Source organism: Rattus rattus, chromosome 1, assembly GCF_011064425.1.
Source record: "Rattus rattus isolate New Zealand chromosome 1, Rrattus_CSIRO_v1, whole genome shotgun sequence".
In the NCBI taxonomy this organism is placed as follows: Eukaryota; Metazoa; Chordata; class Mammalia; order Rodentia; family Muridae; genus Rattus; species Rattus rattus.
The window spans coordinates 77,183,792-77,208,754 of NC_046154.1; the positions used below are offsets into that span (position 1 = coordinate 77,183,792).

General features: G+C 37.7%; 1 protein-coding gene across 45 annotated transcripts in view; it reads left to right on the forward strand.

Moving 5' to 3' along the window:
- Window positions 1-24,963, forward strand: part of Ptprd (protein tyrosine phosphatase receptor type D) — a 379,195-nt gene that overhangs the window by 68,605 nt on the left and 285,627 nt on the right. For 23 of the 45 annotated variants that reach the window (XM_032902504.1, XM_032902511.1, XM_032902475.1 and 20 more), the window contains exons 2-3: window positions 11,895-12,043; window positions 15,068-15,209. In XM_032902504.1, coding sequence (XP_032758395.1) covers window positions 11,895-12,043; window positions 15,068-15,209 — 291 coding nt within the window. The remainder of the gene's footprint in view (window positions 1-11,894; window positions 12,044-15,067; window positions 15,210-24,963) is intronic. The other 22 variants (XM_032902482.1, XM_032902543.1, XM_032902557.1 and 19 more) reach the window with 1 other exon arrangement.

Consider the following 24,963-nt stretch of genomic DNA (forward strand, 5'->3'; position numbering starts at 1 on the left):
TAGTGTCTGTCTTCAGTGTGCTGCAGTTCACAGAAGACACGAATACAGTGTTTGCATGGTAATGCTCATAAGCTTATTTTATTCACGTATGACTTTAAGCACACAATAGTAATGTTATTACGTTATCCTCTGTTCCACCTAGAGCTCATTTTATTAAGTTCTTTAAAGGTTTATTTTTATCTACAAGCCAAGGAGTTGAATCCTTGGCTGTTTCAGTGCCAGGGTCCAATTACTGTCAGCTCAGGTTTGCTCCATGGACAGGGCCAGGCCACGGCTGGCTGCTCATCTATTATTATCATTGCCTGCTTGGACATGACTTCACAGCCCCAGCATAGAACCAGTTGTCAGGCTTTCCATCTTTTGTACTTTCAAATAGCTCACTGAGGAGTGCATGCCAGTGGGTGGGGCAGCTGCCTGAGTATGTAGAGATCAGTCATGGTCAAGGTTGAACGTTGACAGGGCCAGCACAAGTCCCTCATGGCCAGCCAGTAGGCATGGATGTAGATGCTTTCCTGAACTCTAAAAGGAATACACATTTTATTTTTAAATCAATTTAATAAGCAAAAATAAATCCCCTGGATTTCTTAGTACATATATATTCAGCTGGAGAGCTTCCAGTAGCCAAGAAGTTTAATATTCCTTAAAATGTTGCTGGATCTAATGGTTACCTAACATTGAATGAGGAGATTTGGAAAGCTGTAGATCATTGCCATAACTCTCTGGCCTAGAGCTGTGGCTGTGTGGAGAAATACATTTAAATGGAAATTAAAAAGGAATCTCAATTTAGTGAGAAATATCTAGAAGGGACAGAGATGCATACCTAAAATTTCTTATTACTTAAATAATTGTATTTGCGTTAAAGTGTCTTGAATGCCGATAATGTGTGGGTATTACACAAAATAAGGCTATGACATAAATCTTACAAACTTAGAATTCTAATGCTCCTAGCAGGGTACTCATCTAATTGAGAGTAATGCTGGGCAGTTTCCAAACATAGCTTTTAAATCACCACTTCTTTTAAAAACAACACTTGCTTAGAGGGAAGTAATTTCTTTTTCGCTTGCATTTTAATTTTCCCATTGACCATTATAGACTTGAATAAAAACTAACAAATGGTGAGAGCCTTTAGAACATTGAATACCAAAGAAGTGGTTTTATATGAATCAGATTTTAAGTGCTCAATCGTTTACAAAGTCATAATATTTATTTAGAAGATAATATTAATTGCAGATCTTTGATGAATTCTCAATAAAGACTGTTTAATGTCGCCCATAGCCTTATTCCTACTATGCAGGAAGCAGAGGCAGGTGTATCGTTATAAATTCAAGGGCAGCCTCGTCGACATAGAGATTTCTAGGCCAGCCAGAGCTCCAAGTGAGACTTTCTCAACCCAAAAACTGAGACAGCTCATTCTGCACATCTTATTCTACAGAAGATTGCTAATTAATAGTACACCAAAATAGAATGTGTACAAAGAATCCACATCTATTTCAAAAATAAAGGTTTCAGTTTCTAAAGCAAATACATTTGAAGGTTATTTCTAATCAATTTTCTGAAGGTATATACATGTCCACACATACAACTCTTCTACATTATCACTTGCGGGAAATTTCTTAGCTACTTTCATTGCCAGACTACCTTCCCAGCTTAACCAAACTGAAAGTGGTGTCAGTGAAAATGTGGTTGGTTGGTTCCCTGATGAAATCAACTTCAGCACTGTCCCTACCCTTTCCTCCCAGCAGCCAGCTCTCTACCAGTTCCCTTCAATCCTGGATATCATGTGCAGTTACTTCACATTCCAGAACAACAGATATTGCAAATTCTCTTGTTCAAAAACACTGTGCTTATAGCAACAGGCCTGTTCACATACAAGAGGGCAGGCCCGTGACTCAGAGTAGCAAGTAGCAATGATGTGTGCACTATATTGTAGCTATTTATCTTACTTGAAGATATACTAATACCTAAGTCATAAACACTCACTTTACAGCTGGGCAAGGTGTATGGTCTCACCATTATCATGTTTTATTTAACACAGAAGGATGGCATATTATGACCAAAATAAACCGTCCTCTCTGGTTGCATGCCAGAGCAATAAAACCTCTCTTAACTATTGACATTCTTAGTAAGACCGGCTATTTGTTTTGTTGGAAGACACTCAGAGTAACCAGTAGTTTATGACATAATCTTAAATCACATCTAGAGTCTGTGTAGCCATCCCATCATGCCTTGGACCAGAGTCACACATTCTAATGAAGATAACCCATCATCAGCACTCTTAGATATTCACTTAGCACTTCCATGGTAAGGCTTCCTGCAGCCAATATTTTTAAAATATGCAGACTCTGTACCCATCATTCTTTCCCAGAATGATGCACTAGAACTAAGTAAGAAGCTACACATAACATACAGTATTTACTGGCCTTTTCTGTTTCTCCTTTTTGAAATCTTAATGCTAATATTTTCCATGGCTACTTAACAGAGGCACTGTGCCAAATGAAACTCCTCTACTTTTGGAATGCCTGAGCTGTAAAACTTCTCTGGACTATTGGCGTTCTCATTAAGACTGGCCATTTATTTTAGTGTAGGGCACTAATACTAAGCACTAGTTTACCGTGTTTACCAGTTTCTCTTGGGTTTACCAGTCATCTACATTTTGAGACCACCAATTTTACTCTGGTTAAGTTGAAACCATAGTCAGGGAAGGAAAGTAACTGAGAAACTTCCTACTCTTTAGTGTCTTTGGTTTAGAATTAGTTTCCAAGGCTGATTCATTACATCACTCACTGGCAATTTACTTATCACTTAATCATAATTTATCAAATCAGATGTGCTGATCATCATTAAAAGGAATCATTTCTCCTTCATCCTCACCTGTTATCTGCAAATTGGATCACACAGGACAGGTAATTAGCTTATTTGAAGAGGAGTGACACATCAGCTATAAGTGAAGATGCTGGGGCAGAGCATAGAGAGAAGCAACACCACTTTCTCCAGTTTCATGTTTCCGGACGATGCACCATCATCCTTTCACACGTCTTCTAAGAATATTCCACTATTTTTCCATTCCTTATTCGTGAATATTGATTCTTCCTTTTCCTCCTCCCCCTTTTTCTCCTCCTCTTTTCCTCTTCTTCTGTGACAAAGTATTGCCACACATCCGTGACTAGTCTAGAATTCACCATGTGGAACAGACTAGAACTCAAAGAGATCCGTCTGCTTCTGCTTCCCAAGTTCTGGAATTAAAGACATTTATCAGTGCCCACCTAGTTTCATTATTTTTCTGAGCATCTTGACTAATACGCAATTCGGGTTGCATTGTGAATACCATCAACAAAATAAACTGCATGAAAGAACCAAGAGCGTGACTTTAAACTTGAAATTCTTTGAAGCAGTATGAACTGTTGTTATTGTTCATCCCAGCTATAGGGGGGCTTTACCAGAAGTGACAGAAACCTGGATTACACCTAAGCTGTAATGCATTGGAAAGCACTATTAGTACTTGCTGTTCTGAACGACCCGCCTGTCCTCTTGTATGCATGTATGTGAACAGGCCTGCTGCTGTATGCAGAACGTTTTAGACAGCAGAACTGGCACTTACTGTGTTGTTCTGGAATGTAAAGTAACTGCAGATGATATCAAGGATTGAAGAGAACTGGGAGAGAAATCCTAAGGTGGCTGCTGAGACGGAAGGTTAGGACAATGCAGGAGATAATTTACTCCAGGAACCAATCAACCTTATTTTTACTGACACATGGTTAAGCTGGGTAGGTAGTCCTGGAATGTAAGTAGCTGAGAAATTTTCCACAGGCTGAAACAAGGAAGAGCTGTGTGTGCATGTGAACATTTACAGTGACTCCTGAGACCAACTAGACATGATGTGCAGCCCTATGAGGTGTGCTAACGATCGATCTGTGTTCAGTGATTATTGAAAATATCGCAGACATTATGGTGAATGTTTGATATCCGTGAACCCATTTAGTGTCCACAGCAAGCCTCTAAGTTGGTACAATGGTTTGCTTGATTTTAACACATAGAAAATTATGGTTAGAGAAATATTTATTACATACATTTTATGTCTGTAAACAAGCAGAAGAATCTGCATATTGAACACATTCTAGATCATTCTACATTGTCTTTTTGTACAATTTTAAATTTTATATCACTATTTGAAACTATTCTTGTTGTAATACTATTACACAGATGACTTAGTTCTTAAATCTTTTTCAAAGGAAATCCTATCACTTATTTTATAAGTAACTTCTCTTGAGGAAAAGATATAAGTGTCAGTCAACTGAACTCCCAGGACTACTAGAAAATATTAGAAGAATTGAATTAAAGCTTTGCTGAATATTCCATTAACATTGCTTAATTAAAAGCAAAGAGAGTCCCGACAGACAATACCCGTTATAAATTAAGCTAAGTTTACAAATTACAACATTTTGCATATTTGAAATTCCTGCACCTCATAATCTACACTACTTGAAAGTATTATATTATTTTATATGTAGATATAAATGATTTAATAGTTTGTTAATAGAGCAAAATAAAATGCAGAGGACCATGGAATTCATTAAAATAGACAGAGAATCCTAAAGGTATTAACTGTTGTAATCTAATTTCTATGAAAAGTTTCTTTCCTAAGAGTTTCAGAAACAAATTTGAAAATCTAACACATGCCTATGTACTTTAATCTATTCAATCTAAAAATTATTTATATGCAATGATATATTCAGAAGGTGGTCTAAAAATCTCTCTTTTTCTTCTTGTTGATATTTGTGACTTTATCACCAGGAATGACTTTTTTTATGTCCCAATAAAAATGTTCAAACCAGTGCTAAAGAAATTTCTTCTTTGGGTGGTGGGTCAGCCAGTGTCCTTCTCAAGCAATCTCATTTTTGATCTTCACCTTCTACCTCTTAGTTAAAATAGATGAAACTTTGGCAATGATAAAGTCATATTTTTAGTGTTAACCATGGCTCAGGTAAATAGACCACTAATAAAATGTGAATCTTTATACTATTTTTCATACCCAGTTTGTTAAAATTTATGACAAACTTTAAATTTTTCATTTTTTAGCCCATGAGTAATAATTTACCATATATGTTGGAATTTTACATTAAGAATAAAGAACATCAGAGTAGTACACAAACGTGAGACACTTATTATAAGAGTGTGTACTGGAGTCTTTATGATATTAAATGATACTTTATGATACTAAAAGAAAAATGACTGAAATCCTTTAACAATTAAGGAAAAGCCTATTTATACTTTAATGATGTAAAATTGTTGTTTGTAAATATTAGTTGATCTAGATGTATTTTGAATGTAATTAATTCTGTTATAACTGCTATTTAATATGTTTAGACAAGATAGGAAATGCTTAAAATTATTCATCGAGGTAAACTATAGGAGGTTTTTCAGTTTCTCTTATCTAGATTATCCACTGAAATCAATGTGCACAATGAGCATCGTAGGGTCTATGAGGTAAGCATGTTGCGGGTTTTTCTCAAGGTAGCTCTCATATGGTACAGAAGGAAGCAGAGACTCTGTAGTAATTATAGTGAAATATATGCTGTCAAGACTCACTTGAGGTATAGAACATGTGATAGAGGAGTTAAAGGGGCTAAAGGATCATGGTTTCATTAAATAGAAATTCAGAGACAGAATTAGGGAGAATTTTATTCTGTGTGAAAAATCTCAAAATGGCGAAACTAATGAAAATCCATTCGGTTCCAGAAAAGAACATACAGCAGTACATGGAAACTTAGTACATGATGGTCAGTAGTGGACACATATTTGGAAAATGCACCTAGCCGCCATTCCTAAGTATCTAAAATAAAACAAACATTTTCTGAATTTATTTGTCAAATGTAAGTGCTTGGGCTTAATTTCTTCTTTTCTTCTAAAATTTCCATTTTAGAAAGAAAGCAAGGTCATTCTTATAGGGTCTGAAAGCAGAGATCTAGCGATTGTTAGAGGTTTATTATGTGGCCTGAATTGTTCCTGGGACAAATATGTAAGAAGATAAGGTGAGTCCCAAAGGTTGAGCCCCTGATACATGAAGTGTCTCAAACAGAAGTGGCCATGTGGTATAATGAGCACTAGGGAGGTATATGTGTGCTTTCATGTGACATTTTTGAAATGTTAGAAATCAGTATTACATGTACTAGAAATGAAAACCAGACATTGAGAGCACACTTCAAGTGGAACATGCTTTATAAAGTCAGATTTAGTTTCTGGATTATTTTTTTTTACCATTATCTTTCTCTTCCAGTATTTTCCCTGTGAATGTACAAGCTCTTATTCACTTATATAGTGGTAGGTGTATGGAGCCTTCTGTCTTTCAAATGTGAGCACACTCCATTCACAAAGAATTTGTAGTTGAAGCCTTAATAAAATCAATTGTTTATGCAGGTATAGCAGTAAATATGAATCAGTAGCAAGAACCTTACATGCTTGTTTGTTTGTTTGTTTTCATGAGCAAGCATTGATCACATATATAGATCCATGCCAATGTAGTCAAACTGCTCTGAACTTGGAATGCAGGTAACTTTTGAATGAACTTTGGGATAGCAGCTCTGATTTTTTTCTCTGTTATCCATGGCTCATGATTGGCCTCACCCCTGATCTATTTGCATTCTGGAATTGTGTCGCACTATAGAAGAACTTTCCTAGAGAGCATCTTCCTGGTGAATTTTCTTAATGAGCTATAACTGCTCCAATTAACCCAAATCACTTGGTCCCGTAGAATACCATCACCGTGCCCTTTATAGTTAAAATAGTTAAATAAGTTTTTAAATTACAATAAATTGAGTGTTGTACATTGCCTGTGCAATATCTGTAGCTTTCTACCTCCTGGTTTGGCATAGTGAAACAAAGCCTCACCATTAGGCTCACTTATCAGACATCTCCATAAGTCAGTAAGTCTCCCTTGCTTTCTTTTGATCCTTCTTCCTCTTATTTCTGCCCCAAACATCTGTATGTATCTAAATCAGTGGTTCTCAACGTTCCTCAAGTCCCTCATGTTATAGTGACTCCAACCATTAAAATTATTTCATTGCTACTTCATAACTGTAATTTTGCTACTATTATGAATCATAATGTGAATGTTTGATATGAAGGATATGCGATATACGACACTTGTGAATAGGCCTTTTGATACCCTTGACAAGGTGTCATAAACCACAAGTTGATAACCAGCTCTCTAAAGCTTTCTATTGCTTTATGTGATATGAGTCAGAATTACATTTTGTAGAAAATGTGCACTATGAATATAAGATTGTGAAATCATTTTGTCTAGTGCATGCAAGTTATTAAGAATAATTGTTCTTTAATTGATTCTGAAATGTTCTGTCCTGTAAATCAAAATTTAAAGCTAAGGGGATGTTTAGGTAGTTATAGTAAGATCAAAGGGAATAAACAATTCACAGATTGTCTTTGAAGAGACCAGGTTGGGTTGGAAGACCCTGTTAAGACCTAGTGTAACCATGTAGGTGAGGAGCCTACATTAGCCACAGTTTACAGGATACATACTGGGAAAGCCCTGCAGAGGACAGCTGTGCCATGGGCACTATCCTCCTCAGATACACTTGGGACCTCTGTCCTTCATCATGTGCCCAGACAGCTTTGTCACTGTTTCCTCCTGCACCTGTGCCCCTTATCATAATAGAATGCACACGAATTCTAGCCACCCTTTCGGTTCTCTTTCATGGATGTAAGATATCCTCCAGCTATAAGATAAGGTACAGCTATCTTGGCCTTTGAACATTCTTGAAGTCCCTCTTGTGCTCTTTTGTTTTCAACCAAGTTGTCGCAGGTATCCTATTTCTGATCTATTTTTCAGAGTCCTTGCCTTGAAATTTGCAGGGACAAGTCTGAGATAGCTCAACTTGAAGGTGTGCCATCAGGGAGAAAACAGGTTCCTAAACATAGGCTGCCTTCGTCTTCCCACGGAACACTCCCTCTCTCTTTTTATATCCTCCTAACATTATTAACCTTCTCATTTCAAGACCTTGGATACAATGTTATGACTAATATCCCTTTAAAATCAAAACTCTCTATTTAAGGAAATGATAATCAGTGAAAAGAAATGAAGCCAATTAGTTACATGCTGCTTAGTGTTTTCCCCTGTGAGACATGTTTTCTTGATGTCCACAGAAACGTCATATTAATTAGAGTTAAATTAGACAAATGACACCTCATTTCTCCCTTCACTTTATACTGTGTTCTCTCTGTGATCCTAATTTAAAAGAGTCTTAGTTGACCAACGAAATTATATGAAACCTGAGTCATCTTAAACTGGAAGCATTTCCCCGATTCTGCTTTTCTGTACGTACTGATTATTCATCAAGGGTTTTGTCTTGCTAGTGCCTGGCTCCACATAACAAATTGTCCTAAAGAGACAACTTTGTCCTCAGTAGCGCCTGTGATTAGGGATGGCCAGGACAGTTTGCTAGTCTTAATTAGTTCACTCCTATAAACTTAGCACCATAAGAGCGCTTTGGACACAGTATCTTGGCTTTAGAAAGCCAGCAAGGGCAAACACAATATAGTATCAAACTATGAAATTACTGTTTTCAGTATATAATTTTATATGTATGTGTGTATGTATATGTACATATACATATACATTCTCACGTGTCAAAATCAGCTAGAATAGAAATATACCACTCAAAGTACAGTCTTTGTGGCTATGTGTGAGGAGCAGTGACAGCCAGCTAGCTGAATTAGGAATGGAAGACATTCAGTGTAGTGATAGCAGAACATTTCTTCATTACTGTTTCTCCTTCTACTGTTGCGTTTTATTTTACTTCTTATCTTCAGAGGAAGTAAACACCATTGGTCGCATTTAATTGAATAAATGTTTATTGCGCGGTACGGGTGACACACTTGTGTGTTTTGTCCTCATCTGGGATGTGCTCCTTTGTGATATCCTTGTTTGTGGGCTTTTAGTCAAGCTTTGCGTTATGCTTTGAATTGTCCACTCCTCTCTCCTTCCTTAGAGAATGACTAGCATTTGGGAAGGATGCACACCAAAATATGATAGTGTGTTCATCTAGTTCTTCTCAACTTTTGCCAGTGTAAATGGAAAATGCCGGCTTCACGTTCTTTGCCTGAAGATAAAAATATTCACTTTCCCCTAGCATTGCAGCCATCATGGAATTTAGTCCTCTATTACATATCTTCCAGTGGCTATCTGCCAAGAATTGGCAGCACCAGTCTTAGAATTGATCCAGCCAAAAAACATTATTTACACAACATACATGTCTACTGAAAAAATCATCAAAAATATTTATTGATTTCTTTCATATAACAATGATGTTTATTACTTTTATGGTTTGGAAAGTCTGGGCAAATGTAGCGTTTATTCATGTGGCAAATATTCTTTGCAGATTTTAAGAATCTATAACTTTCCCTCATTCTTTGGGAAGAGAAACAGAACAGTATCCCTTGCAAAGGCTCCGTAGTATAAGGGAACCCGCAACTGTTTTTAGGATTATTAACTATTTTATGGATACGTGCATAGTCATCTCATCTATTGGCCCTTCATTCCTATTCTACACTCCTGCAAGAAATGTTAAAACAATTTAAATGTCAATATAAACCGATTTTAATCCTGACTGATTAATTTTGAAAATTATGATTTATAGATGAGGTTGGTTTTGTTTTTATGAATTTAGTTTTATTAGGTAGTGACAAGGGCATATGTTTTCATTAATTTACCTCACATGAAATAGGAGAAAGAGAAATAAGAAAATGTGTAATGCCAGGTTTGTTGTTTTCAGAAAAGTGTTATCATTTTTTTAAAAATCATTCTCACTGTTAGTCAATTTCAAATCTTTTTAAGTATTTCTCACTAGTTATTATCATTGTCTCATTTATGTTTCCATCCATGGACACTACAGCATATGATATTGAACAGGGCTGGTAGAGCCCATTTGTATTCCTAATTTTTCTTAACATAAACATGCCCCAGGCTCTTGTGTTTCCTTCAAAAAGCTAACTCTGCTAATGAGAAGAGGAGTCACTTTCTGTGACAAGATTGTAAAGACGTTTCTCTTTCATTTCTCCTGAACTCCCACATTTGTGTAATCATATAATTAGACAGGAACCTGCAGAGCTGGAATAATACTTGTAAAATAATTTATTTCTATCTCATATCTTGATAGTGAAGAAACTCAGGCTATATGATTTTCTCCTCAAACGCCTTTGTCGCTGTTTCTGTCTGTCTGTCTCTCTGTCTATCTATCTTCCTACCTCTCTATCATCAGCAATGGCAAATAACAGTAGGTTTTAAATTAACTGGTTTTCCATTCTGCAAAGGAATTAAATTGGGTTAGAACATAGATGATATTGCAAAACATCAGGTGGAAATATGATCGGAGGGCAAAGTTTTATGACAACAATAAGCAAAGAAGATACAATTTTGCTATTTATTTTGTCCTAGAGTTTGCAGATTATATTTAAATTCAATATTAACTAGAAGTAGGTATAGCTATCATCAGTGATACAACTAAAGAACAGTAGGTGGTAAGGTCTGTAAGTCATTCAAAGAAAAGAAAGGAAAATGGAAAAGTAGAATGTTCTTGACATTAAAACATTTTTCAAGTGTAATAATTACAAATCTCAAATATGGAGAAAGGCAAGATGGCGCACCAGTCAAAAGCTCTTGCTGCATGACCAGTTCCTACGCCTAGTAGCCCTAACCTGTAACTCCAGCTCCAGTGGATCCCAGGCCTCTTCAGATCACTGCACATGTGTATACATACAAACAGACATTATTATTCACAGATGAAAATAGAACCATTTTAAAAGCAATTAAAATACTTTACAAGCCACCATCATTAATGTTTTCATATACTGTGCATACTTTAAGAGTTTTCTTATCAGACGTTCCTCATAATTCTGAATTATGTTTTTTTACCTTTTTCTTTGACTCAGAAGTGATTCTCACATCATGGGATAAAATAGTTCCTTCTTTTATGTACTATTTCCTATTCATATTGTAATTCATTTTAACTTAAACTATATTTCTAATATTTATGCTACTTATATTTACACTGCCTATATACTGCTAATCAGATTACAATAATATTTTTGTATATAAATACGCATCATATTCACTATATCTCATGACATCTTCCTGTGATTTATTTTCATCTGAAAATATAAGATAGGAAAGAGGTGTTTGTGGAAAGGAGAGAAGTATGGCTGCTCAAAGAGTCAACTGAGTTGGAGACCAGAAAACTTCGTTTTCCATTCTTCCTTCTTTAGTTACCACGAGTCCGTGCCTCCTAATGAACCCCCTTTCTATGTGACTTGGGAAGCTTCTCTGGTTTCCTTTTCACAAAATGAGGATCTGTATTACCAGACATCGTATGAATGCCCCTGCGGCATTTCCCCCTTCCTGTTTCCTGCTGTGCCTTCTAATTTCAGGCTATATTTCTTGTCTCTTTAAAATTTCCTAGAACATCCCTTAAATGTCACTAATTTTAATAGCCTAGCCATGGCAGTGCTGCTTTCTGGCAACATCCTGATAGTGACATCAAAGCAAAGTGCTGGAATTTTACTCACTTTGATTGATGAGCTTTTCGTTACTGAGGACAAATTGGATTTTTAAATACTGGTAATAAAAATTAATGTGTGATGTTGCTTTTTGGATGTTATTGGATCTCTGCCTTAATTCAGGTTTCAGCAATGAAAGCGCTAAGAGATAACAGACCTTGACCACAAAGTTACCCTCAAACGCAGAACGTGGTTGCTGTGGGATTTTTTGTCATCTTCCCACATTGATACTGTGGAAGAGGCTGTGTACTGTGAGGGGAGCAGTGGATTCGGGTCATAATTATTTCAATATTGCTGCTAATTGTGCTGTTTATTTCTTCTTCTTTCAGCACCTCCCAGGTTTACACGAACTCCGGTTGATCAGACAGGGGTCTCTGGAGGAGTTGCATCGTTCATTTGTCAAGCTACAGGAGACCCAAGGCCTAAAATTGTCTGGAACAAAAAAGGAAAGAAAGTCAGCAACCAGAGATTTGAGGTATTAGGTCCATTGTTCTGTTTCTCTGGGGAAGAATGCATCTATTCTCTCTCTGCTCTGCTATGAGGTGTCACAAGTACTGAGTTGTGACAGTTATGTCCCCTGCAATGAGCACTGTAACTCAGTGGATTTTGAGAATAGACAATGTGGTCATTGCAGTGGCTGAGTTTTGTATCCACTTGTGTAAGGACTTGACTAGGGCCTGGGGACTTTTTACAGTGCATGTCTGAGATTCTCGTTTCTATTGCAAATAAGGGGCATAATGGAGTCTCAGAGCTGTCTGCTAGACTCATCTTTAGACTGCTTCCTCTGAAGATTGCAAGGTAGAATCCCATATCCTCATTTTCCCAAATCCAAAGGACACATGAAAATGTCTATCTTTCTAGAAGTTTCTATCCTCCTCAGTGCTACTTACTGAGTGGCATAGTCATATCTGAACACAACGTGTAGACAGGTAAATGGTGTCAACTTGTTTATGTTAAACAGATTCTAAGCTTTGCTGTTGAAAATGGGATCAATTGTATCCAGTTCTGTATCTTAATTTCAGCATTGTTTCATGGAAGGGGAATTAAGTCTCTGTTACCAAGTCAACAGAGTGGACTAAACTAAAATATCAACTTCATTAACCCTGTAGACCATAATAAGAAAGTCCTTTCTACATTTCAGTGTAAAGTACCATGTAAAAGAAACAAACCAAACAGTAATTCAGGGAATCTAGTGCAGACTTTTGTCTTCCTTCAGGAAAAAGTACTTGATGGTGCTGTCATTTGGGTTTTGGGAGGAAGTGTGTGGTTTAGAAGTCTGTTCATCCTGAAGCACATCACACTCATACATGAAGATGCCCAGAGTGGGATATGATTCTTAGTTGACTGCAAGACTCCTGAGCTATCCCAAATTATAAAAATTCTCTTCCATTTTGTTTTATTTTCTAATAGATTTCATGGCCTACTTCACAGTTTGGAAAATTACAGTCTCTAGTGAACAGGAATATCACAACTGAAAGCTCAGAATACTTTCCCATCATTCTTCAGAGTGTTCAGAGCAGGGTCATGTTTATAAAAATTCGGATAAGAAATAGCAGTGAAATTTAAAATTCAAACTTCAAGTCATAACCTATAATTTTTCAGATTTAAAGATTAAATTTTATTTTTATATGTTCAAATTTAAGGAAAAGCGGTTTAAACTTTTTTTAAAAAAATCTTCAAGGAACTTTCTACATAATACACAAACTGACATGTTTGTGAGAATTTGGGGGTATATAAACTTTTTCACCTTTTAAGTTAAACGTTTTCTTTTTTCCAAGGGGAGTGCTTGCTCTTTTGTATACTTGCTGTTGACAGAGACCTTCTAAATAAAAATCTTATAAAAATAAATGGTAGGACTACATAGTTTGAAGCATGAGATCTTTTTTGTACATTCTTGCTAATGAGAATCATATAAGCTAATTCAGGGAAAATTATTTTATGTAAAGGAGATATGTGAAGTAATACCAAATCTTGGGCTGAAAATTCTTAACCAGATTTTTAGTGTACACACACACACACACACACACACACACACACACACACACACACACACACAGCACTAGTACACCCTGTACTCCTATGTGAGTTATAGATGAGACTGGTTTTGCTACTGCTTCTGTCAAAGCCACATAAGGTGTTTGGTATATAGAAAGCATTCACTGACTGCTTCCAAAGTGGGAATAAGAACACTGACTTTTAATGCATGACACCGTAAAATGTTTTAATATACAAAATGGTTAAATTTTGTGAATATATGATGATATTTAATATAAAATTAGTTTAAATTTAAATTTATATAGATGTTCTTACATTTTTTTCTATATAAAACTGTGGCATACTCAAGTACTTTTTTTATAAAATTGTGGAGTATTTGAGAAAGATTCTAGTAACTGGAACTTATATCTCTTAGATATAGACTAGATTCCTTTCAAGTATGTGCCTAATCGAGTTGAAAATATATGGTTGTGTTTTGAAAAATCGAATATTTTTAGTATTTCTGAATTTACAACTAATGCGGAATACATAAAGGAAGTAAAGTGAATACCATTAAAATATTTAATCTCCTTTCTCTGCATGGTAATGCATGCACATAGAACCTGGGGTTCAGCTCCTTATAACTCGATATGATAGAAAGACTCAGTGATTTGCAGTCAAGGCACATGGAAACCCTTCCGAAAGCACAGTGGCTCAGGAAGTAGCTGCAAAAAGACATGGTGGAATGGGATGGGGTTGCTCCTGACTGCTGTACATACATACATAGCAGCCCATCGTGGTTTGCAGATTTCATGCAGGCTCTTTTAGCGGCTGTTACTACCAGTGTCGCTCTTTTCTTTCACAGTGGAGCTCACAGTGACAGTGAAAGCAGGGTTGGTGCTTAGCACATGGACATTTGGCCTGCTGAGGCAAGCCTCCATTTCATGGGAAGGAGGTCATAAAAAGGCAGAAAATGTTAAGCTGGAGCAAATACTGTAATGATTTATGACAAAATTAATGCAGGCTGCCCGGCTTTGGGTTGGCTCTCTTGTTGGCTGCCTACTAGATTTATGCAGCTTCTCTTTGTGCTTCGACCATATATATTGTTAAGAACAAGACCCTTTAAACTGACAGAAATATTTGTGGTGACAAGCATTATGTTTTAAACCAGTCCAGATAAGCACATGTGTTGCCAAAGTGAGTACCTGAAGTTTATCCATCACAGCTATAGTGTACTTATTGGAATTACTCAGCTTGAGATATGTTAATGAGGGAATCATGGTGGGTTCTGGTAGGGACTAGGGATCTACCTGTGTGCATTGGTAGTTTTATGTCTTCCCTTTGTTTGGTACAAGGTATAAAACATTTTGTCAAATGTTCTGCTGTCCCACATGGAGTTCAGTGTTCTTTCAGAATGATGCCTAGTCTAGTCAGAGCCTAATCGCTGACTCACTACTGCGCTGGGAAGTTTAGCTGAGAGGTAGATGATTGTAACAACACCTGTGACAGCTATTGTTTCCTCTAATAGGTAATAGAATTTGACGATGGATCTGGGTCAGTTCTCAGAATACAGCCCTTAAGGACTCCACGCGATGAGGCCATTTATGAATGTGTGGCTTCAAATAACGTGGGAGAGATAAGTGTGTCCACCAGACTCACAGTTTTACGTGGTAAGTGCTCAAGTGCATGTTGTTGCTGTGTCATTCCAGCAGTTCCGTCAGTCAAGGGCTCTTTAATGGGACTGACCAAAGAACAGTGTTGTGGTATGATCACATAAGGAGAGAGCATCAGGAAAATGATGGAACATGCCAAATGCTAGACAGTGGGTGTCTTCTTGGTTCTTGAAGGAATGTTAATCAAGAAAAGAACATAACAGTGAAAAGAAGATTTTGTTTTAAATACCAGGTGCCATTTTGATTTTGGCAAGGATACCTAGACAGGAAAATGTATGGCTTCATCGGTTGTTAAACATCCCTTTGTCTAGTTTTGTTTTGGATTCCTACTGCTGCTGTTTTCTTGTACACACTGACCAAGTTGACACTGATGGGTACAAAATTAAAGAAGCTTCCTTCCCTAAAGTGATTTATTAAACAAAGAAAGGATATACACATTTTATGCCAAAAATAATTATTTATTTCAGTTGTTTTTTTTTTCAACTGATACCCATTCATGACTAAAACGAGATGCAGATGCTTTTCTCTTTCACTGTTGCTTATGTGGCCTGTTGAAGCATGGGTGGTCTACAGGTGACTATTTTGCACAGTTCCTTTACCATGGCAGTGGTGTTGTATAAAGTATGGTCCCTTGGTATATTTCTACTCCTGATTCTTCAATAGAGATATTAGCATAGCCTAATTGGGAAGCAGGTAGATAACATTATTATGGTAATGTTTTGTGAATCTTTACCTCTATTTCTATTATATTGTTTTCTAGTTTTATGCTTTAGAATTGTTTGCAAAACTTACAGTATATAATTTTCTAATGCAATATTGATAAAATTGGAGAAGAAATTTAAATGAATAAGAGATGTTACCAAGTGTTGTAAAGACGGAGATACCCAGAGAATAGACCTTTATAAAGATAGATGCCAGGAAGAACACTGCAAGGGTTTTAGAGTTCAGCACTAGAGTTTCAAGGCTCCAGCAGGATGCGTGCATGTAAAAATCGGGTCTAGTAAGAAGGCATATCAGTTCCCTGTAAGAGGAAGGCTTTCTGGTCACATTCTTTTGCTATTGTTCTCAGAGCCCAGAAGTAAACTCCGAAAGCTGAACTGAAAATAGAGTCACAGACTAAGGAATAAGAGATCATAAAGGCATTTATACTTCAGAAAACATGCCCATTGCAGATCAACCCATAAATGCATTCTTTCATAACCATATGTAAATCAAAGTGTCAAATTCCAAAGAATTGCAGCCAGTTTTAACCATGATGAAGTTCAACCCATGAGGGTAGCAGTCCTAAGTCTTTGAGCTCACAATGGATGAGATAAATGTATTTTGAACTTGAAAAAGTACTTAAAACATTTGCAAAGATAAAAGGAGGAATAAAATCTACCAGGCAGCTGTAAGATCTTATAGAATAAAACGTAGACAGTTATTAGAATTCAGCTGTTAAATTTTAATGTGTCCATCCATGTTTATAGATGGTGTACTTGTGCTGTGGAATATCTAGATATATGTGGATCTCTATGTGTGTGTTTCTAATATAATCAAGCTGGAAGCTAGATTCAGTCTTCATACATCCATATCTGAGCAAATCTCAGACACATCTGTGATATTCTTTTAAACTTCCAACAACCAATTGATTCTTCTAGGAAGTAGAAAGTGTATTACAAAGGTAAAATACAATAAATTAGGAACTTTTTAAAAAAAATCTATGTTCTTTGAGTTTCTGCAAAGGAAATAATATATGCCATTTGCTTGTCTTAACTTTTATTTCATGAAGACATTAACAAAATGTTCACAGAACATATAATTTTCCTTAGAAATTCAGAAGGATTTATGGGTTTTTGTTGTTGTTGTTATTGTTTGTTTGTTTACTGGCTGGCTAGACCCTTGTCTCCTCTGCTCTAAATAGTTCATCACTGTGTAAACAAATGAATTTGATAACTTCAATATGATCTTGACTATCTCCATGAGTATTATTCATATGCTGTTCATTTGAATAAAAGTACATGCTTCTAGTAAGCTATTTAACTTTCCATTCTTAGATGCCTGCATTTAGCTTTTCTGAAAATGTTGCATCAGAAAACTCAAAGGTGACATTGAAAAGCAGAAAAGTAGAATAGCCCCAACCTTACAATTCTTTCCATTACCATTTCATGAAATAATTGAAGGTGGAATCATCTTTGTTTCCCAGAGTCACCTCTTTATCTTTTCTACCTACTGATAATTCTTTCTGTTACTAACAATCGCTTAGTAATAGACCAGCAATAAACTGGTGTTTATGGGCTTAGAATGTTGTGAAGAGTTAGGGAGGCGACTGTGTCTGTGTTCGAGCTAATGAGCCTTCTTATCGGCTTGAGTTTACTTTCTCTTGCGAAGCATGTTGGCAGATATTCAAGTGTTCTCACCCTGTAGGATATGGAGACCACTTTACCCTTGCTGTCCAGTGGCCCTCATCGCAGGCCTGTTTCAGCTACATGGGTCATTTATTTCCTTCCCACTTTGCTGACAAATGCCAAAAATGTGCCAACTGTCATGATGGCTTTTGTCTAAGTAGGATGGATGGAGAGCACTCATTTATTTCAAACGGTCTCCAGGAGAACCTAAGTAATTGGATATTCAAATGTCTGACCTGTATGGCTAAATGCTGCAGACATTACAATAATACCCTGACCACCCATGTGCACTGAAAGAGCATTTCAGGGACACTTTTCCTCAAGAGCTTTTTTCCCAATTGTCCTGACTTTCAAAAACCATTTTCTTAGGACAGCCAAGGCTAACCATGTCCTTGGATGGGATACTGGAGAGTTAAACATATGTCCTGTAGTAAGAGGGTCTCAGAGGAGGCCATGCAGGATGCAGGATGAAGTGGTCATTCAGGTTCTATTGCTGTTGTCTCCCATTTCTGTTGTTATACAAACACAAGCGCATACTGGAACTAGTTACCGCCTTCTTTAGGAGGCTTTTCAGGATTGCTATAGACATAATGCTCCTCCAGAGCAGGCTGCAAGTGAAGGCTGCAGGGACCACTAAGAGCTTAGTGAAGTCTGAGGCTTATCCACTACAGAATACAGCTGAGGACAATGGATTAAATATTAGACTTGTAGGTTAGTTCATGCCAGGGACCGGAAAGTACATCTTAGGTGTAGAAATTGCCACACAGATGAAATTGGTTCTCTGGATCCTGACTTGATTGCCTGTGAGGTTTTCCTGATATCTGCAGGGAAACATAGAAATATATATAATGAAACTGGGAGTGAGCATATTCTACTGATGTGTGTTATCAGCCGCTGGGCAGATGAGACTGCCCTGTGCAAAGTCCCTTCTCACTATTGAAAACTCCAAGAGTGTCTGTTGCTTTAGGGCTGGAGGAGAGGGCTCAAGATTCCTTTCTTTCTCTAAAAAGAAGTTCTAGAATAATTGAATCATTCTTTGCCTTAAAACATGACGAAATATCATACGTGTTTTTTGAACTTATTATTTATTTTGGCGGGAGGGGGCAATTTGAAAATACACACTTCTCGTTCAAACTAGTAGCACAAAATAGACATTATCTAAATTTCGTGGATTATGTCCAGATATTTGCCCATATAAAAATAGTGCCAGCCCCTAAACCAAGAGCAGCACCACAACAACTAAACAGAGTAAACATCACAATGCTTTCTTCATTGGTTCATTGAAAGCTAGCTTTCTTGGAGAAGGCAAGCTGAGTACAGCTGCTGCCTAATATGTTAGCATGCCAAATCTGAGGCACTCCATTTTAACAAATACAGCTCAGTAGTGATACTTCTTACATATTAGCAGATATGGCCACCTTTAGGTGTTGGACAATGCAGAGAGGACTTATGCCAGGTTGTGGTCATTTGAGCTCACCCACTGGCTGTGACAGAAATATATGATGTACTTACTCAATCTGCCCATGTCCCTGTTCTTTTAGCTATGCCTCCTTTCCTCTTCGTGACCTCATTTGTATAGAGAGCCTTTAGCTTGGGGATCCGATCCCTCAGATTCCTTCTCACTACTGTTCTGTGATTCAGCGACATGCCTAATTCAGGAAATCAGTTCCTGCAAGATGGAAAAAGCATGTTCCCCGAAGGTGACTGTTACTGAGACAGTAAAACACAGTGAGCAGTTTGGATGAGACGAGGCAGCATTGCATTGTAAAAACACGGAGAGATGTTTGCATAATATGTCTGTTCAAAAAAAAAAATAAGCCATTATAGCTGTTGTTAAGAAAAAAGGAACGCGTACAACTTTTACCATCATTCAGGGAGGTGGCAGTGAAGCCTGTGCCTTTGTGCACTATCCTGCGATCAGAATTAGCATGTTCATTACCGGCTCATTTTATTAATGCCTCCTTTTGAAGATGAACACAGTTGTCCCTGCTGTGAAAATGGTACTTTGCCGTTTATGTTATAAAGTGATCTCGGCTGGGGATCCAGGCTAGGAACATTAAAGAACAAAGCACAGCTGCTTGACTGTCACACAAAAGGATTTTTATGAAAGACTGAAACAAAAGGAAGGGTGGCCAGCACAGAACAAACTTGCTGACAATTATGGGACTGAGGGAAGACTATTTGAAAAAGCTTATGAAATAGTGAAGTGCTGGGAATAAACTGATAACAAAATGATACCATGCTCCCATATAATGCTGCCTCCCTGCTAGAAAGAAGTGGCAGAGGGCAGAAACAGGTTATGGAGAGAGGAACTACTGACTTTCAGCAGTTTGATCTTTAGGATTTAAAAATACAATTCTATTCCCTGCCATGAAGTCAGAAAGGAGCCCCTATAAACAGTGTTGGGAGATTCCGGTAAGAGGAAAGGTTAACGATCCTTCTCTGATGACATGTATGCCGCTTGAGGGCTGTCCCTGTTTGCTTGTCATTTCTTCTCTTCAGTTCTGTAGTGTGGAGAGTACATGTTCCTTCCTCATAACCATCGTCATGGTCTTCTCACCAGTATCATGTCTTAAAAGAAAATATATGCCATTATAAATAATTATGTTCAAGAAAGAACACTTTTCTTCTCTTTATCTCATAGTAAAATGAAGTTCTTAATAATTTTGAGATGCATATAAGAGACATAGGAGTGCTTATTAATTGTTGGCTTAAAAAGATTGAGGCAGTATTGAGCCAGAAAGGAACGTGGTGTCATAGTATCTGTCCGTTTGTTCATGGTTTGAGCAAACAACATATAGAGAACCTGAGATTGTTCTGGGTCGCACAGCTAGGACTTTTGTGGGTTTATCTGATGCTTTTACCATGGAAGAACAACAATTTTTCTGATAGTCAAGTCTACAGTTGATCAGGAGTGTGAAGAAAATGCAGAGTATGGTAAAATACAATTTACATGCTACGTCATAGGAGGGAAGAGACGTGAGGATAAAAGCTTAGAGGGTAGCCTCCTCTGAGACAGTAAGTAAGATGCATTGTGAAACACAAGGAGCTTACATGTTTAAGAAATGACTCCCTACCTGTCCAGAACATGGAGTGGAGTATCAGTTAGCGTCTTCCAGAGAAAGATGACCAGCAGCATTGCCAACAGAAATCCCAATTGTTGGCTCACATGATTAATGAGACTGACAAGTCCAACAATCTGCGAGGTGGGTTGGCAAGCTGGACACCCAAAAGGCCGGGTGGCATGTTTCTAGTCCCATAGCCAGCAGGCCCAAGGCCCAGGGAAAACAGATGCTTCAGGTTATCTGTAAGTAGAAAAAGCTAGTGTTCTGGTTTGCAAGCTATAGAGTCCGCCCTCATTTGTGGAATGCTTAAACACTTTTATTTAGTGCTACCCTAACATAAGGGAGAGAAATCTATTTCACTTGGTGTCCTGAATTACAAGTTAACCTTATTCAGAGCATCCTCACTAAGAATATTTGAAGAAAGATCTATGCAATATTTGACCTATACAAGTTACTTCTTGAAGGAAGCCCTCACAGAGGGACACTCTAGTTCAAACTGGATTAGAATGTCTCATAAGACAACTGGCGTAGGTGATTTACCTATGTCAATGAGGAACAGTATGATGAAGTTAACAGAGGTCATGTCTGTGATTTGGAATGTGCAGAGGAATTTACTACAGAACCCAGTAATTCATGTCAGTTTTACATAATGTTTAGACTTTAGGCTGGATAGTTAGCTAGCTTTCACTAATAAAACTGGTATGATTTTTTAAAACTTCAATATCATGGCTTTCGAAGTTAGTTTTAGTTTTAAGATACTAATTAAGGTGCAGCCTTAAAAGTTATGCATACATAATTTATTGGGATTTGGGGCACAGATATACCAAATACCTTATCTCAGGCTTAATTATCAGAGTCCTAATTACGTATTTCCTTAGAAGAGCAAGCAACTTATTTTATCCTATTAAAAAACAATGAGAGGCTGGAAACATGGCTCAGTGGGTAGGAGCACTTCACATATAAACAGAGCACTTAAGTGCAGATACCAGCTCTTAGGTAAAAAGCCAGGTGTGGTGGGGAGTGGAAACAGGAGGTTTATTGGAGCTTCCTGGCCAGCAACCTGGTTCAGTGAGATTTCCTGTATTGAGGGAATACAACAGGATTCTACATGAGTGGGCATAGTCATGTACCTTTTCCTACACATGCTTATACCTTATTCCTATAGCACACAGGTGCACGCACATGTGTGGACACACACACACACACACACACACACACACACACATGCACATGTATAAGTATTTAGCTAATGAGGCATATGTTCATATATATATATATGCACACATATTTAGTTGACATTAACTTCAAAATGCTTTCAGCTTTTGAAATTCTCTATTATTTTACTTTCATTTTATATAGTCTTTCCATGTGTGTAAGCACTATAACTGTTTTTCTGGGCTACACATATTTCCAGAATTTACTGGTCACCCAGAATGTGCACAAAGAGTGTATATGTATGTAAGCAGAGAGACAGAACAACATACATACATCAGAGATAGCCTGGGCATGTGTAAGTGTACTTCACATGATATGACCAAATGGTTATTATTTTCTTGGCTGCTACAGGCTGGAGAATAAGAAAAAAAATCACAAAATCAAGGTTAAGGGAAAGTAAGAAGAGTAAAACAGGGAGGCCCAAGAGCACTCTTCTTCTCTGTAGCTATATCAGGGAAGAGTTCATATGGACATTCCCTTGTTTCCTAACTCCATGGGTTCAGACATGGGTTCACTCAACATGCCTCAATGTGAAATTCTCTCATCTTGTAAGAGACTAATTGCTTGTCTGTGAAGCATTTGGCATACTGACCTGAATAGAAAAATACCTGAAAAATGTTAACTCCCTTATGTCTTTTAGTTAGAGTTTCCATTACTGTGAAGAGATACCATTACTAAGGCTAGTCTTATAAGGGACAAGTTTTAATTGGGCTGGCTTACAGCTGTAGAGGTTCAGTCCGTTATTATCATAACAGGAAGCATGGCAATGTCCAGGTAGACATGGTGCTGGAGAAGCAGCTGAGAGGTCTAGGTCTTGATCCAAAGGCTTCCAGGAAGCTAGGAGGAGAGTCTCAAAGCCCACTCCCAAATGACACACTTCCTCCAATAAGGCCACACTTCCTCCAGTAAGAACATGCATCCTAATAGTCCCAATCTCTGGGCAAAGCATATGCAAATCACCACATTCCACTTTCTTCCCCAACCCCCATAGGCTTGTTCAAACACATCGGTGTTCTAAGCAGTACACACCTGGCCATAGCATAATGAAGGATTCATTTAGTCCAACTTCAAAAGTCCTCATTGTCTGTAGCAGTCTCAACAATGTTAAAAGTCTAAAGTCTCTTCTGAGATTCATCTAATCACTTAACTGTAATTCTCTATAAAATTAAAATAAAAAAGTAGATCACATACCTCCACCATCACAGGATATGCATTCCCATTCCAAAATGACATAGTAAGGAAATACTGGACCAAAGAAGGACAAACAACCAGCTGAGTGAACTCCAGTCTCTGCATTTTCTTGTCTGATGTTCAACTCCTTTCAGTTTTGTTGACTGCAACCCTTTCCTAGCCTCTCACAGTGCCAGGTGTAAGCTGTTCTCCATGAACCCTTCATGCTGTCTACCACGTGTATGATCCTTGCACATCACCTAGTACAGGTGATGCAGGAGGTACAACATTGACGATTTCTGGATCAGAGTTTCTTTGTGCTCTCGGAAATCACTTCTTAGAAGATCTCACCTTAGTGATGCGGTCTCTCAAGCACCACAAATTTCTTAGCTCTAGCTAACCAGCATTAATTGTTCTAGTATCCCCTTCCAGAGGAAGCTACCAAGTTCTGATGTTGGTGGGGCTGGAACATGGCCTCCTAGTTCTAGTTCATTACCGCCAGCTTTCTACTTTCCAACTCCTTCACTACCTAAGCTTGGCTGTCCTGGAACTTGCTGTGCGGGTTGAGCTTGAACTCACAGATCTGTCTGCATGGCTCTGTCTCCTGAATGCTGGGATAACAAGTGTGTACCACCATGCCTAGGCCTAAGATTTTCATGGCCACTGTGCCTCAAGATTCAGGTCAAAAGCCCGTGTCTTCCAGCTTCAAGAGCTGGATCAAAGGTATGCCGTCCATTTCTAGATTGTGGTTTATTTCAGATTAAAAGTACAAATAAAACAATAACCAGGTAATAATAACAGCAAACATGATATGATTAACCCTGATTCAACTACAAACATAGAAGGAATAATGTTTGCTGGGTGTGATCTTACCCTTAGGTCACCACTCCCTTAATTTGTTTATCTGCTTCAACACCGTATTCAGCAACATTTCACTTCCTGGTGCCCCTTTAATAGTTGAACCATACATTTGTATTTTTTTTGGTAGCTTACTACACTTGATCAAAACACTCCTCATAAGAGTAAACCACAGGGTGGAGTCTAAACTAGGTTGATTTGAACTTCCTTTGCCAATGCAATAATCAGAGTCTCTTCACCTTTGCCTCAGGCAGACTCTTCAGACAAGGGCAAAAAGCAGCCACATTTTTCACCAAAATATTATAAGAACAGTCTCTAGGCCACATACTTCTCTGAAACCTGTTGGACTTGGCTACTACAGTTCAGATCACCCTTAGCACCATTGTTTCCCATATTCCTACCCACATGACCTCACTTAAAGCATGGCATTACTTTCAAAATCCAAATCCAAAATCCAGGTTCCTCCAAACAAAAATATCATCAGCCCTATCACACCACGTACTCTGTTACTGGTACCAGCTTTTCTTTTAGTTAGAGTTCCCATTGCTGTGAGGAGACACCATGACCAAGAGAAGTCTTATAAGGGATAATGTAATTACAGCTTCAGAGGTTCAGACCATTATCATCATGGCAGGAAGCATGGTGATGGAGGAGGAGCTGAGTGTTCTCCATCTCGATCTAAAGGTAAACAGGAAAAGATTGTCTTCTAGGCAGTTAGGAGCCTTAGGTCTTGAAGCCCATCCCCAAAGTAACACTCTTCCTTTAAGGCCATACCTACTTCAACAAGGCCACACCTCTCAGTAGTATCACTCCCTGGACCAACCATATTCAAACCACTACATCTTACTTCTCCCTTAGGTATAGCTTCAAATGCTTTGATAATCATATGATCAATGTGATTATGCATCCAGGACAATGTGAGGCTTACAATTTTGAGAAAATATAATGTAATATAAATTAAGGAATTATATTTAATGAGATCTTTTGCCCCAGAATGATAGACAGAACACACTTGGAAGGCAGAGACAGAGGCAGACAGATCTCTATGAGTTTGAA